Raw genomic sequence first — 17,017 nt, 5'->3', positions numbered from 1 at the left:
CTCCCCACAAATCCCCTCCTTGTATACCAGTATCCTCCACACAGCCCCCCCTCCTTGTATCCCAGTCTCCTCCACACAGCCCCCCTCCTTGTACCCCAGTCTCCTCCACACAGCCCCCCCTCCTTGTATCCCAGTCTCCTCCACACAGCCCCCCCCTCCTTGTATCCCAGTCTCCTCCACACAGCCCCCCCCCTTGTATCCCAGTCTCCTCCACACAGCCCCCCCCTCCTTGTATCCCAGTCTCCTCCACACAGCCCCCCCTTGTATCCCAGTCTCCTCCACACAGCCCCCCCCTCCTTGTATCCCAGTCTCCTCCACACAGCCCCCCCTCCTTGTATCCCAGTCTCCTCCACACAGCCCCCCCTCCTTGTATCCCAGTCTCCTCCACACAGCCCCCCCCTCCTTGTATACCAGTCTCCTCCACACAGCCCCCCCTCCTTGTATACCAGTCTCCTCCACACAGCCCCCCCCTCCTTGTATCCCAGTCTCCTCCACACAGCCCCCCCTCCTTGTATCCCAGTCTCCTCCACACAGCCCCCCCCTCCTTGTATCCCAGTCACTCCAATCACAGGCAATTTAACTTGAAAAGTTGGACAACTCTCTGCTTGGATGTTTTGTCTTCTACCTTCTGGATAAAAGCAGGGGCGGGGGGAAGGAGGAGTCACACGGGAGATGAGAAGACACCTAGGCAGGCTGTTTTTACCTGCACCCCCCCGCCCACTCCCTCCCTCCCTGCCTCCCTCCAGGAGCGGTACTCTGCAGTGCAGACAGCACTGGAACTAGTGCAGGGAGTTCAGTCTGCACTCAATGTCAGAGCGTGCGGCCGTGCCCCTGGACCAACTTCCTCAGAGAAAAAAAAAAAAATTAGCTGGCGGCCGCCGGCCATTTTGCCTGTAAATTGTGGCAGCCTGGGGGGAAATCTCCACCCTGCCCCCCGGCCCAGCCCGCCCCTGGTCTCGCCACACATTTTGCTGCATATATGACCTGCTCCTTAACCCTGGAGAAGTGATTGTGGGCCAGCATGTCCCTGGGTGTGGAAGCTGGGAGGTGTGGTGGCTTGGGGAGTCTGTGTGCCCTGTCAATTTCTAGGTCACAGTTTGTTAGGTCAGGCAGCAAGGTACGCATAAGGGATTGCAGGTATTGCACAAGTTCTGATTGTTGGATTGATTCTGGTATACTATGGAACTTGACATTATTTCGCCTGGAGCAATCCTCCAGGTCTGCGAGTTTTAGGTTAATTAGTTGGAGTTCATAGTGGTGCAGTCTGGATCTGTCTGAAGAACTGACAAATGGATCCATTTTGAACACATATGTGAAAGGGCCCTAGCAAATCTAGTTATTTTGTAAATCTAAATTAAAAAAAATAAATTTTGTAAGTAAGGACAGCTGTTGCTGCTCTCTCCTCCTGCATATGCTGTTTGTCCAGCCGCTCTAAGGGTCCAATGGCTTCAGTGCTTGCTAAATAGTTTATGGACCATTTTGCAGGAATTCAGACTTTCCTGATCTGCATACTTGTTCCAGGTAAGTTTCTCAAAATATTGATGCCAGATACAGCCAGGCAACTACAATTGTTAGAAGGATCAAAAGTGAACTTCAAACTAAATGGTGAGGGACACCGGGGCCCCTGCTATGGTATCTCTTAACCACTTCCATGATATGTCCTCAAAAGCAGAACAGCCGCCACACATGGTTAAAAACCAGCAACAAAGCCGTTTGTTATTGGAATTTAACATGTGAGCCAAAAAAGTTTTGTATAGGGAGGATTGTAACCACTTGCTGGCTGTTTTACTTTTGAGGACAATTTTAGAAAGAGTCGGACAACTAGCATTTTCCATAGGAAATTTGCAGTTGTAGGCTACATATTTCTCTCCACAGATTACCTTTCACTGAATGCAATACTACCAGCACTCCACAAGAGGAGTTTTACAGGAAAATATACAGCAGTACATGCTGTAAGCTGCTATTTGGAAGGCTGCATTTGTCAAACAGGTAAATTTGAGATCAGGATGAGACATTTATGATATCTGCCATGATTGCATTCACTGAACTCATTGAGCTGGTTTTCAGTTTAGAGCATTCCACTAAACACAGGGATATCTGTGTGCCCTGCTGGCTGTAATCAGGAGAGATGTCATTTGGAGCAGGTTACGCAAGTGGAAACTAAGACAAAGGGGTTGATTTACTAAAGGCAAAAAGACTGTTCAATTTGCAAGAAAAGTTGCTCTTTGCAAGGAATTTGGAATTAGTGAATGTTGTGAAGTTTCACTTTTCATAGAATACTCAATCACATCACCTCAAAAAACAAAACTGTATTTTTGCTTGCACATGACTGGATGATAGAATTAAGTAGAGCTTTACCTCATTCACTAAACTCTGGTGCGAATTCCCCTGCAAAGTGTACAGCCTATTTGCCTTTAGTAAATCATATAAAGTCAAAACAAAAGTGTACAGAGGTTCTAGCCGAACATACTTGTGTTTTTACTGTCACCTGTTTTGAGAACAGTAATTGCAGATGTCAGCAAGTACTTGATCTAAAATTCAATCCTCTATAATGACCAAAAACTCCAATAATCTATAGATCAATGTTTACTCTGCTTTATGTTAAAAGCTTGTCAATGGATGTGAGTCGAATTGTTCTGTATCAGGTTTATAGGGAACATCTGGACACAAGGTAGCTCAGTACTACCGGTTTGTGTGAGGTTGGATAGGAAATCCATGCTTGTTAATAACTAAGGAACCCTGTGCAGAGGTAATGCTGTTCAGCTAGAGATGATATGTTAGCCCTATAGTAGGGGGTTTGCTTTAATACCAGCCAGTATGCCCTTTAGCAGTGGGTCTCTCCCAATCAAAACACCAGTCCACTGGTCTCTTAAAACAGATGGTGCTGGTATTTTATGAATGCTTTAGGTGCAGCTTATTATCCCTTAGTTATCATCTACAGTGGGCAAAATAATTATTTCATACCCTGCAGATTTTGTAAGTTTGCCCACTTACAAAGAAATTAAGGGTCTATAATTTTTATCATAGGTGTGTTTTAAATGATAGAGACAGAATATCAACCAAAAATACAGAAAAAACACATGATACAAATGTCTCCACTCGGTGGAGAAACCCTTGTCGGCAAGCACAGAGGTAAGACGTTTCTTGTAGTTGGTTACCAGGTTTGCACATATCTCAGGAGGGATTTTGGTCCACTCTTCTTTACAGATCTTCTCTAAATCCTTAGGGTTTCTTGGCCGTCGCTTGGCAACTGGAAGTTCCAGTTTCCTCCATATATTTTCTATAGGGTTAAGGTCTGGAGACTGGCTAGGCCACTCCATGACCTTAATTTGCTTCTTCTTGAGCCACTCCTTTGTTGCCTTGGCGCTATGTTTTGGGTCATTGTCATACTGACAGACCCAACCATGACCCATCTTCAGTGTTCTGGCTGAGGGAAAAAGGTTTTCATCCAAGATTTTACAATACATGGCCCCATCCATTGGCCCATCAATGAGGCAAAGTCAGTCTGTACCTTTAGCAGAGAAACAGCCCCAAAGCATAATGTTTTCACCTTCGTGCTTGACTGTAAGGAATGTGTTCTTAGGGTCATAGTCAGCATTTTTCTTCCTCCAAACACTACTAAGTCATGTTTTGTTTGGAGAGCAAATACTTTTTTTTACTCACTGAACTGCAACTTAATTTACAGCATTTGTTTTATGTATTTTGTTTGGATTTTTGGTTGATATTCTGTCACTATCATATCAACCTATGATAAAAATTATAGAAACTTCATTTCTTTGTAAGTGGGCAAACTTACAAAATCTGCAGGGGATCAAATAATTATTTCCCCCACTGTATAAGAGAGTTCTTTGCAGCCTATGTACATTTCAGGAATGCAAAGTTAGATAGAAAAAAATGCAAATACTGCTTAAAAAATTTATTTTAAGAGTAACTCCAATTTTGTTGAAAAAAAAAATTCCCTATGGGAGATCAATTTGCATTGCAGGGATTTTAACAAACTGTGCAGAAACTATGTTTCTTCTCTAAAGAAATAGCTGTTTGTTTGACCATGTCCTGTACAGACTGATTGTCTGGTTCATTATATTTATCTGGTGCACTCTTATGCCGTGTACACACGATTGGAATTTCTGACAACAAAACAGTGGATTTTTTTCCGAAGGATGTTGGCTCAAACTTGTCTTGCATACACACGGTCACACAAATTTTGTCGGAAATTCTGAACGTGAGAACGCGGTGACGTACAAGACGTACGGCGAGCCGAGAAAAAGGAAGTTCAATAGCCAGTGTGGCTCCTTCTGCTTGATTCCGAGCATGCGTGAGCTTTTGAGCGACTGACTTGTGTACACACAACTGGACTTTCCGACAACAAGTGAAGTTGACGGAAAATTGGAGAACCTGCTCTCAAACATTTGTGGGCGTAAATTCCGACAGCAAATGTTTGATGGAGCATACACACGGTCAGACTAAAATTAAACATCTAAACATTCAGACGGATTTTCTAAGTACCGTATTTCACTATATAAACTTACTTTACTACTGTTAAAAATAAGTGTAAAATGCAAAACTCCATGTATCCTTACTGTAGATGAGAGCGGGGTGTAGCAAGATGGCAGCAACGAAACGTCACTTCCGTTACACATTCTGACAGGTCGCCTAATCTGATGAAACACTGGCTCTAAGACTAAGAACTGAGCGATCAAAGACCGCGGCTGGCTCAGGTTCTCAGCGGCTCGCTTAGAGGCTGAGCCAGGGGCTGGTCCAGGCTTCTTTGTGGATCCCAACGCTTTAAATAAAGAACCCTCCCACCACCGCCACCACTTTTTAAATAAAATAGTTAATATTGGTACAGTGTGTTTTGATTGTCCCACTATGAGTTCTTCTTAAACATCTGCCAACCGTGCACTGTAGTTTTACTGCTACAGTGCGGGCTGGCTGCGCAGAATCATGTATACATATGTGATTTTGCATTTCCGGGGTAGGGGGCACACACACATCCAACCACCTGACTGTGCTGTCACTGGCTCTAGCACATGCCGATCACCGGTTCCCGGCCAATGATTTACGGCTGGGACCTGCCAATCAGCGGAGTGAGTGACAGGAAAGAGCTTTTGTGTATGTAAACGCAAAACAGGGAATAAAAACTGGCACTAGTAGTAAAAGCACCACACAGTATACACTTTACACATAGTTAAACACAAATTTAACCCTGTGATTGCCCCAGATGTTAACTCCTTCTTAGCCAGTGTCATTAGTATAGTGTCAGTTTATATTAGTAGTAGGGATGAACACCCCCCCCCGTTCGGTTCACACCAGAACGTGCGAACAGGCAAAAAATGATTGCGAACACCGTTAAAGTCTATGGGACACGAACATGAAAAATCAAAAGTGCTCATTTTAAAGGCTCATATGCATGTTTTTGCCATAAAAAGTGTTTGGGGACCCGGGTCCTGCCCCAGGGGACTTGTATCAATGCAAGAAAATGTTTTAAAAATGGACGTTTCAGGAGCAGTGATTTAAATAATGCTTAAAGTGAAACAATAAAAATAAAATATTCCTTTAAATATCGTGCCTGGGGGTGTTCTTAGTCTGCCTGTAAAGTAGAGCATCTTTCCCGTGTTTAGAACAGTACCGCAGCAAAATTACATTTCTAAAGGAAAAAAAGCCATTTAAAACTGCTCGTGGCTGTAATGTATTGTCGGGTCCCGGCAATATAAATAAAAAATCATTAAAAAAAAAAGGCGTGGGTCCATTACCAGGCCCTTTGGGTCTGATATTGATATTAAGGGGAACCCCACACCATTTTTTTTTTAATTGCGTGGGGGTCCCCTCAAAATCCATAGCAGGACATTCAGGAGCCAAAATGTAAAAAAAAAACGGCGTGGGGGGTCCCCCCAAAAATCCATACCAGACCCTTATCCGAGCACGCAACCTGGCAGGCCGCAGGAAAAGGGGGCTTCTGAACCGTACCAGGCCACATGCCCTCAACATAGGGAGGGTGTTTTGGGGTCCTCCAAAAATACTTTGTCCCCATGTTGATGGGGACAAGGGCCTCTTCCCCACGACCCTTGCCTGGTGGCTGTGGGGGTCTGCGGGCGGGGGCTTATTGGAATCTAGAAGCTTCCTTTAACAAGGGGACCCCCAGATCCCACCCCACCTATGTGAATGGGTATCGGGTACATTGTACCCCTACACATTCACCAAAAAAGTGTCAAAAAAGTAAAAATGACAGTAGCCAGTTTGGGACAATTCCTTTATTAAAAAAAAAAAAAGATGTCCCGCCATGTCCATTCATCTTCGATCACAGCAGTGACGGCCCGAGAAAAAAATTAAATGGAAAAACTCTGCCTTGATGGGAGGCTCCTGCCGCCTGCAGCCTTTTTGCTTTGACAGTTGTTCAATAGCTGAGGGATGGGCCACTCGGTAACGTAAGCGGGTGACCCCGATCCCTTCTAACATCATGTGACATCACGTAATGTCAGAGGGGGGGCGGAGTCAACCATTTACATCACCGTAAACAGGTCCATCGGGGCTGTAATCGAAGATGGATGGAAATCGCTGGATATTTTTTTTTTTTTTAATAAAGGACTTGTCCCAAATGGTCTCCTGTCATTTTTACTTTTTTTACACTTTTTTTGGTGAATTGTAGGGGTACAATGTACCCGATACCAATTCACATAGGGGGGGCCGGGATCTGGGGGTCCCCTTGTTACCGGTTCAATACAGGGCATTTTCACTCCCTTCCTTCCCAGGCCAATTTTTAGTTTTCAGCGCTGTCGCACTTTAAACGACAATTGCGCGGTCGTGCAATGTTGTACCCAGAAAAAAAATCCTTTTTTCCCCACAAACAGAGCTTTCTTTTGATGGTATTTGATCACCTCTGCGTTTTTTTTTTTTTTGCGCTATAAACAAAAGAAAAGCGACAATTTTGAAAAAAAACACAATATTTTTTACTTTTTGCTATAATAAATATCCTAATTTTTAAAAAAAAAAACACATTTTTTCCTCAGTTTCGGCCGATGCGTATTCTTCTACATATTTTTGCTAAAAAAAAATCGCAATAAGCGTATATTGATTGGTTTGCGCAATAGTTATAGCGTCTACAAAATACGGGATAGATTTATGGCATTTTTTTAAAAAAATTATTTATTTATTTTTTTTAGCGGCGATCACGATTTTTTTTCGTGACTGCGACATTATGGCGGACACATCGGACACTTTTGACACATTTTTGGGACCATTCACATTTATACAGCGATCAATGCTATAAAATTGCATTGATTACTGTGTAAATGTGACAGGCAGTGAAGGGGTTAACCACTAGGGGGACACAAGGGATTAAATATGTTTCCTAAGGGAGTGTTTCTAACTGTAGGGGGCGGGGACGTACAAGGGGAGGAGACCGATCAGTGTTCCGCTGTACTAGGAACACAGATCGCTCTCCTCACAACTGACAGGACGTGGATCTGTGTGTTTACACACACAGATCCACGGTCCGGCCCGGTTAACGGGCAATCGCACCGGGTCCCGAGCAATGCGCGTGCGCGCGCGTGCCCCCTAGACAGCTGGGAATCCCAGGCCGTCATATGACGTCCACCCAGGATGGGAGATCCCATCTGTGGACGTCATATGTCTATGGCTGGGTAGGGAAGTGGTTAAAGGGGGCTTCCAGATTCTGATAAGCCCCTCACCCGCAGACCCCCACAACCACGGGGCAAGGGTTGTGGGGAAGAGGCCCTTGTCTCCATCAACATGGAGACAAGGTGTTTTGGGGGGGACCCCAAAACACCCTCCCCATGTTGAGGGCATGTGGCCTGGTACGGTTCAGGGGGGGGGCGCTCTCTCGTCCCCCCCTTTTCCTGCGGCTTGCCAGGTTGCATGCTTGAATAAGGGTCTGGTAAAAAATTTGGTGGGACCCCCACACCATTTTTTATTTATTTTGGCACGGGGTTCCCCTTAAAATCCATACCAGACCTGACGGGCATGGTATGGATTTTGGGGGGGGGACCCCCTCGCCATTTCTTTTTAAATCTTGGCACGGGGTTCCCTTTAATATCCGTATGGATTTTAGGAGGGACTCCACGCCATTTAAAAAAAAAATGTGGGGCAGGGGGGAATCCATGCTGTTTTTTCAATGCTTTTTATCTATATTGCCAGGATCCGGCAATACATTACAGCTGCAAGCAGTTTTAAATGACATTTTTTCCTTTACAAATATAATTTTGCTGCTCTCATTCATAAAACTATGTACGGCCACTATGTAAGCAGCCTAACATAGTGTGGGGCGTGGCCCCTGAGCCATGATTGGCCAAAGGCACCCTGCCTTTGGCCAATCATGGCTCTCACAGCAGAGCGCACTGTGATTGGCCAAAGCATGCAGGTCAGGTGGCTGCTTTGGCCAATCAGCAGCCGTCAATGCACTGCAGTGCATTGACAGCATTGATGGCGAACACCTGATGTTCGAACATTGGGCTCATCCCTAATTTTTAGCACTGATCACTGTATTCGTTTTACTGGAGATGTCAGTGGCACCTTTCCACTGTAACCCTATAGAGGTACTCTTGATGAAAGCAAGAATTGGCCTTATTGTAACAAATTGCAATGATATGCACCTGTCAGACAGGTGCAGAAAAATTGGTCTTTGGGTGTTAATTGTGCCCATGAAACCTATACCAAAAACATTTTTCCAGATTAAATGATTGAACACCCTCAATGCTAGGTAGTCTCGAAGTCCTGCAGAGATTCCACATCCCAAAAAGTCTTAATCACTGACATCAGCATCAGGGGCTTCATAGTTGGAAATCCAGGACTGATTCATTTTTATGAAAGTCAAACGTTCCATGGAGTCTGTGAACAGACACGTTCTATGATCAGTAACGAAACCTCCTGCAACACTGAATGCCGCTCTGAAAGCACGCTGGATGCAGGGCAGCCCAACAACTCAATAGCATACTGGGCAAGTTCTGGCCAGTGGTCTATTCTCACAACCCAGTAAGTCAGTGGATTGTCAGCTGGAAACCTCTCCATCTCTGTTTTGGCGAGGTAATCGTCCACCATGTGATGCAGACGCTGCCGATGGGATGTGGAAGCTGACACCCCTGGGCGGCGAGGACTAAAAGAATTCCGAAATGCCTCACTTATGCGGACACCTTCTCCAACGCTCCTCTCTTGACCAACAGAAGACTCAAAACGACGTTTTCCATGACGCTGCAACCTACTCGAGTCAGGAAAAATGTTCAATAAAATCCTCTTTAACGTGTCCTCAAGAGATTTTATCTTCTGCACTCTCTGTGGGGACAGGATGAGTTCTTCCCCTTATAATGGTGGTCAAGAAGGGTTGCCAACCAGTAATCATCCTTCTCCTTTATGCCACATATTCTTGGGTCCTTGCTCAGGCTTTGAAGCATGAGGTTGCCCATGCGCCTCAAATTTGCAGAGGCTTGGGAAGCAGACTCCTCAGGGTCACTTAGGAAGACAGCATCTGGAACTTCCTCCTCCCAGCCATGTACTACCCCCAAGGGTCCTGGGGTAGGAAAGCAATTGCTTACAGATTGACGCATGTCTTTGTCTTCTTTGAAGCCTATGAAAGTGCCAGAATCCTCATCCTCTTCCTCTCTCTCCTCCTGTATGTTCTGTGACATAGGAATGATGGTGTCTGGATAAAGTTGGCCTTGAGAGGAAAAGAAGTCCTTCTCTTCCTCCTGCTGCTCTGCCTCCCATGCCCTGTCCATAATGCCATGCAGAGTTTGCTCCAGCAGGAACACAACAGGGATTGTGTCACTGATGCATGCACTGTCACGGCTCACCATCCTTGTGGCCTCCTCAAATGGTGACAATACAGTGCATGCATCCTTAATGATTAGCCATTGGCGTGGGGAAAAAAAGCTGAGGTGGCCTGAGCCTGTCATCGTGCCGTATTCACACAGGTACTCGTTTACAGCCCTCTGCAGCATGTATAGCCGCTGCAGCATTGACAAAGTCGAGTTCCACCTGGTGGGCATGTCACAAATCAGGCGGTTTACGGGCAGGTGGATTTCCCGCTGAATTTCAGCCAACCGAGCACTGGCTGTGTATGACCGCCTGGAATGGCTACAGACTCTTCTGGCAAGATTTAGCACATCTTGCAACCCTGGGTACGGATTTAGGAAACGCTGCACCACCAAATTGAGGACATGTGCCAGGCATGGCACATGTGTCAACTTTCCCTGTCTAAGGGCGGACAGGAGCTTTGAGCCATTATCGCACACCACCATTCCTGGCTCCAGCTGGCGTGGTGTGAAACACCCCTGGGCCTGTCCCTGCAGAGCTGCAAGAATCTCTGCTCCAGTGTGATTCCTGTCCCCTAAAAACACCAGCTGAAGCACTGCCTGGCACCTTTTAGTCTGACTCTGGGAATAGCCTTTTGAACGCTTAGTGGGTAGCTGATGTTCATAGTACAATTCTGCAGAGGAGGGCATGGAGGTGGGGGAGGAGGAGGGGGTAGAGCTCACAGGTCTGGCATCATCATCACCAGCTGTATGGAGACGTGGGGGCACAACAAGCTGCAGCAGCGAGCCCTGTCCTGCATCCTTTCGAGTTGCAAGCAGCGTTACACAGTGTGCTGTGAACTAAATATATCGTCCCTGTCCATGCTTGCTGGACCACGTGTAAGCAGTTAGGTGGATTTTACAGCTGAATGCCTTGCCCAACGATGCCAGAACATTCCCTTCCACATGATGGTAAAGAGATGGAACGGCCTTATGTGAAAAGTAGTAGCGACTGGGAACCTACCATTGTGGTACAGCACATTGTGCGAATTCACAGAAGGGGGCAGAATCCACCAGGCCGAAAGGCAGAGTTGGAGAGCCAACAGCTTTGACAAGCTTGCATTTAGACACTGGGCATGTGGGTGGCAGGGACTGTATGTTTTGTGTTGCTGCAGCAAATGGGGCAGAGGAATTTGCCGGCTACAGTCTACAGCTGGTGGTGTGTTGCTGGCAGATGTGCTGTTAGGACCTGGGACACCTTGTGCTATACCATCATCCCTGTCAGTGGAAGCTGCTGAGAGGTAATGACTCGGTATAGCAGGGGCAGATTGAAGTGGATAAGGAGGAGGGACAGATTTGTGCCCCTTTTGTGTGGCTTTTAGGTGCTCTTGCCAACAGGCTGAGTGGTTGGACGTTAAAGGCCTTGTTAAGCATGTGGTACCCAAATGGTTGGTGTGTTTGCCACATTTGATGTGCCTGAGACACAGTTTGCAGATAGCAACAGTGCGATCTGCTGCAGATGTGCTGAAAAAGGCCCAGACAGCTGAGCTTTGGGGAGTGGGCCGGGAGATAACAGCTGCAGAATGTGATGGAATAGGGTGGCTGCTCTCTACTTTTTCTTGATGTCGGCCTCCTTGGGGTTGTGCCGCATCACCTTCAGTTTCCTCCTCTGCTCTATTTGGCATCCAAGTCATCAGTGACCTCATCATCCTCATCTCCATCTCCTCTATCTTCATCATTACCACTGGAGACAACTTGGCAATATGCTGCGGCTTGGGGAATGCGAATGCCAATTTGTCTACCAGTGTTCCTCCCTCTCTCTAGGCTCATGTTCCTGTCATCCTCAACCTCAGAACCAACATCTGAATCCAGTAATGGCTGGGCATCATCAAGAAGCAAGTGGCTGATGCTGTGGTCAAATAACTCAGCTGACTCCTCCATAGCTGATGTTGGGGCTATGGCAGGAATAAATGTAGACAAGGAGGCAGGTTTATCCACTCTGGCAACTGCAGGGGACTGCACACTTGTCTCTGCTTGTGTGACAGGATGAGGAAGATGAGGAAGGTTTAGTAAGCCAGTCCACAACCTCCTCTGCATGCTGTGGCTGGATAGCACAGGCAAAATCACTAAACAGAGGAAATGATGCCCTGCCTGAGGACTGGCCACCACATCCACCTTTGCCTGTGGACACATTTGTTGCTGGCCCCCTTACAGTGCTAAGGGAATGTCTGCCTCTACTTGTTGTCCTCCCAGACATTACTAGGAGGGAGTGGGTAGTGCTTATAAGCAAATGTATAGAAGAAGTTGAAATCTGTACATAATTGCACTTTAATCAATGTAAAGAGGTGTTTGGTGCACTTTAATTTGAGTACTCACACTACACAGACACACTCCACGGATACACTATATTATACTGCAATATAATGTGCCAAACGTACAGTGGCGCACAGAACTATATGGCGTTAAACTGGCAGTAACGCACACAAAAAGTAAATGGCATTAAACTGGCAATAACGCACAAAACTATATGGCATTAAACTGGCAGTAGCACACAGAACCATATGCCGTTAAACTGGCAGTAACGCACACAGAACTATATGACGTTAAACTGGCAGTAACACACACAAAACTATATGGCGTCAAACTGGCAGTAACGCACACAAAACTATATGGCGTTAAACTGTCAGTAACACACACAGAAGTAAATGGCGTTAAACTAGCAGTAACGCACACAGAAGTAAATGGCGTTAAACTGGCAGTAACGCAATCAAATAGACGTGTTCAACCATCACTACACTGATGCTATCTGAACTGTCCCTACTCTAACTATACACTAATGTAAAGATTACTGACACGGTCTCACTACACTACACTGAAACTATCTGAGCTGTCCCTACTCTACACTAATGTATGTATGAATGACACGGTCTCACTACACTACAGTGAAATGATCTGAGCTGTCCCTACTCTAGCTGCACACTATGCAAAGCTGAATGATTGTCCTCCTCACTACACTCACACTATCCCTAGACTGACACTAAACTAATATTCTACACTGACAGTTGAAGCAAAATAACACAGTATAGCACACTAACTAATTAATAGCACTGAACAGAGCTCTGTTCTATCTCTACATGCTAAAATCACTCTGAAAATGGCTCCCATTGAAAGAATACTTTTATACTGTGGGGCGGGAATGAGCCATGATTGGATAAAGTCATGATGACAGTGTCCAATCATGACTCTGACAGTGCTCTGTGCCCTGATTGGTTGAAGCTTTAACTGCTTCAGCCAATCAGGGCTTGCAATGCACTGTTCAGTTCCGCAATGCATTGTGGTTGGTTCGTCAAACGTCCGAACAGCAAAAGTTCGGCCCAAACTTATGCTTGGGCCGAACCGTTCACCCATCCCTATTCAGCAATGATTAGTGTGCTGCTGTGTTCATGTGCTTGTGCTAGTGAGAATTTTTTTTACTGCACTGCTCTACAACACACCCACACCACCCATCCCAATTCCCAAGTGTAAACTAAGCCTTAATGTGTCTTTTTTTTTTTTCACTGCTTGGGAGGCAGCCCAGAAGTGTTTGTTGCAGGACTTTACACGGCAGGTCAGCAGAAAACTTTTGACTGAAGGTTTGTTTTCAAGTATTATGACAAAATAAAATATCTTGATATCAGTCACCTTTTTCCATACAGGTATCAGACACTCAAGGCAGACTGGGTTCTACCAGAAAACCAGAGAAAGAAGTCAATCGAATGGTAATAATAATGATCCTGGCCTTCCTTGTCTGCTGGTCACCCTACGCTGCATTCTCTATTCTTGTGACAGCACACCCAACAATAGAGCTGGATGCAAGACTATCTGCCATACCAGCATTCTTTGCAAAAACAGCTTCCATGTACAACCCAGTTATCTATGTCTTCATGAACAAACAGGTATGTAGTGTATGTTCAGTACTAGTTTCATGTACAGTATGTTTCCTTTTGCACAAAAATGGAAATACCTACTCCATGCACATGTGACCAGACCACTTAAGGACCTGGATGCCACAAGGCCCTTGCTCCCCAGAGTATACTTCAGGAAGTGTTTTTATTGTATTAGTGGTACAGTATGTCTGCTACACATCGGTGTCAAGAAGCTCCATGAAAGAAATGTGTATTGTGTTTATTATATGCTTTGTCTTATTTGGTGAGGAATGTGAATTATCCTAATTTCATTCCTTGTTTTTCTACTTTTACCATTCACCTTATATGGTTAAAACACACTTTTTGCTGGAACTGTAAGGTACTGTAAATGAGGATTTTTGATGGGAGGTTTCCAACTATGCCTTTCCTTGGAATGTCAAAGGTTCTGTTGCCTTTTGTGCAGGTCAGTAAATGCTAAAATACTTAAATTTTGGAGTGGCTTTTGATGATAACTCATGACTGAGGCAGTGTACACCCATCGATCTTCACCCGTGGACTTTGCCAAGCACCACCCCGCACTATCCATCCCTCATTACAAGGGCTGATGTAAGATCCCCAAAAAATTAGCTCTAGTCACAATGTCTCACTAGTGGACCCTGTAAACCTACAGAAACCAATCAACAATGTTCACAAGTCTTCTAGACTGCATTTAGCAGTAAGCAATGTATGTTACAGATTCAACCTTATTTAACCTAAGGGTCCCTGTGTAATTGCAACCACTACACCACTATGGGTTCCCAACTGGCCTAATCATACTCAGTATCAACCACTTTATTAGTAGAACACTGTCTGTAGATGTTTCCATTTGGAAGGGAATTCCGAATTCTTGCTGGTTGCTCCCATGTGTGCATGCCTCAGCAGTCATGAAATGCTGAAGAAGAAAGATTTGAAACAGAGTGTTTGAAAAAAAAATCAAAATATTGATCAACTCTTAGACTATTATAGATTTTAGACACAGTTATGAATGGTAATTAACCACTGTAGAAAGTGGGTGATAAAGAATTTGTCCATTGTCAACTTCGTCTACAATTACATTTTTCCCTTGTGGGTTTTTCAAAAAGCTAAATATGCTAAATGACAGCAGAGCAGCACTGCAATAAGTGACATGGCCATAGCTTACAGAAAATGCCATGTTGACCTTAAAGTGGAGTTCCACCCACTTTTACAACTCTTCAGCATCCCTCACTAAACTGTGCACTGTAAACAAATTGGATATTTTTACATTTTTTTTCCCAGCACTTACTGTATATCTGCTGTATTCATTTTTCACTTCCTCCTCCCTGGCCGCGGCCCATCGCATCATTTCCTGTTTGCAATGCCTTCTGGGAAGGGGCGGCAACTTCCTCTGACACTGCCGTTGCTATGGAAACCTGACCTGAAACCTATTACACTGCTTGTGCTGCACTGAGCATGTGCGAGATCTGCAAGGATGAGATCCAGGAAGAAATACAGTCTGGCTTCAGATGCCCAGACTTAAGATGGCCACGGCCTGCTGTAAGTTTATAAAATAACAAACTACTGCTATAAACTAACAAAACAGACCTTAGTTTACAGACTAACTTTACTAGAATACATTAAGCTTGTGTATTATAGGGGTATTTAAATATTAAGGATCTGCTATAATGGAGAAGGAAAATTGTGTCTGAAGAATTTTATTTTCTTCCCTCCAAAAAAAGCATCCAATTTTTTAAGGGATGAAAGAGGTGTAAATCCACTTTAACATCCAGAAACCCCCCCCCCCCAAAAAAAATAATTCTATTGTTCTGGCATTATTATTCTTGAATATGGATATGTGAGGGAACATTTGTTAGACCATAGGTGCTCCTGGTCCTTGATAATTACCCTACAGTTAGGGATGAGCTCAATGTTTGAGCCAAACGTAAGTTAGACTTGAACATTGGGTGTTCACCCATACGCTGAACAGCGAATGTTATGGGGCTTTCGCGGGAAATTCGAGCACGGCGGAGCGCCCCATAATGCATTGCGAGATCACAGTGCATTGCTGTATGATGATTGGCCAAAGCATGCACCTGACCTGCATGCTTTGGTCAATCACAGCACGCTCTGCTGGGAGAACCATAATTGACCAGAGGCAGAGTGCTTTGGCCAATCATGGCTCAGGGGGACTAAGTCCACGCCCCACACTATATAAGGCTGCTTACATAGCGGCTGTGTATAGTGTGTGGACGGAGATAGATTGAGCTAGATTAGGCAGGTTAGTTAGTGGCGTGCAGGCAGTGTACTTAATTTATATATATATATATATATATATATATATATATATATATATATATATATATACAGTCTAGTGTATATATATATATATATATATATATATACTCTGCATTTAGTGTAGACTAGATATTCAGTGTAGACTCTATATTCAGTTAGTGCAGGCAGTGTAGTTTACATAACACAGTGTATTGAAGTGATTAAAGGGAACCCTGCTCCAAAATTAAAAAAAAAAAAATGTCGTGCCCCCCCCAAAATCCATACCAGACCCTTATCCGAGCATACAACTTGGTAGGCCGCAGGAAAAGGGGGGGGGGACGAGGGAGCGCCCCCCTCCTGAACCATACCAGGCCACATGCCCTCAACATGGGGAGGGTGATTTGGGGTCCCCCCAAAGCACCTTGTCCCCATGTTGATGGGGACAAGGGCCTCTTCCCCACAACCCTTGCATGGTGGTTGTGGGGGTCTGTGGGCGGGGGGCTTATTGGAATCTGCAAGCCCCCTTTAAAAAAAAAGTGTCCCGCAATGTCCATCCATCTTTCATCACGGCACCGACGGCTATCTTTTAGTGGTGACAGCTGTTATATAGGCAAGGGCGGGCCACTCGGTGATGTAACCGGGTGACCCCACCCCTTCTGATGTGATGTGACATTATGTGACATCAGAGGGGGCAGGGTCACGCATTTACATCACCGGGTGGCCCCACCCTTGCCTATATAACAGATTTCAAAGCGAGAAGACAGCAGTCAACAGGGAAACCTCCCTTGGAGGCAGGGGGAAACTTTTTTTTTAATAAAGGAATTGTCAAAAACTCCTGTCGTTTTAACTTTTTTGATACTTTTTTTTGGTGAATGAGTAGGGGTACAATGTACCCGATACCCATTCACATAGGGGGGGTCGGGATCTGAGGGCCCCTTTGTTAAAGGGGGCTTCTAGATTTTGATAAGCCCCCCGCCCGTAGACCCCCACTACCACCGGGCAAGGGTTGTGGGGATGGGGCCCTTGTCCCCATCAACATGGGAACAATGTGCTTTGGGGGCGACCCCAAAGCACCCTCCACATGTTGAGGGCATGTGG

At 45.2% G+C, this 17,017-nt stretch overlaps 1 protein-coding gene across 1 annotated transcript in view; it reads left to right on the top strand.

Annotated features, from left to right (window-relative positions):
- LOC141105900 (opsin-VA-like) overlaps positions 1-17,017 on the top strand; it is a 140,965-nt gene that overhangs the window by 110,379 nt on the left and 13,569 nt on the right. Inside the window, exon 4 of the mRNA XM_073596087.1 lies at positions 13,439-13,678. Coding sequence (XP_073452188.1) covers positions 13,439-13,678 — 240 coding nt within the window. The remainder of the gene's footprint in view (positions 1-13,438; positions 13,679-17,017) is intronic.

This window comes from Aquarana catesbeiana, linkage group LG08 (genome assembly GCF_042186555.1).
Source record: "Aquarana catesbeiana isolate 2022-GZ linkage group LG08, ASM4218655v1, whole genome shotgun sequence".
In the NCBI taxonomy this organism is placed as follows: domain Eukaryota; kingdom Metazoa; phylum Chordata; class Amphibia; order Anura; family Ranidae; genus Aquarana; species Aquarana catesbeiana.
This window is presented reverse-complemented; position numbering and strand designations above follow the sequence as displayed.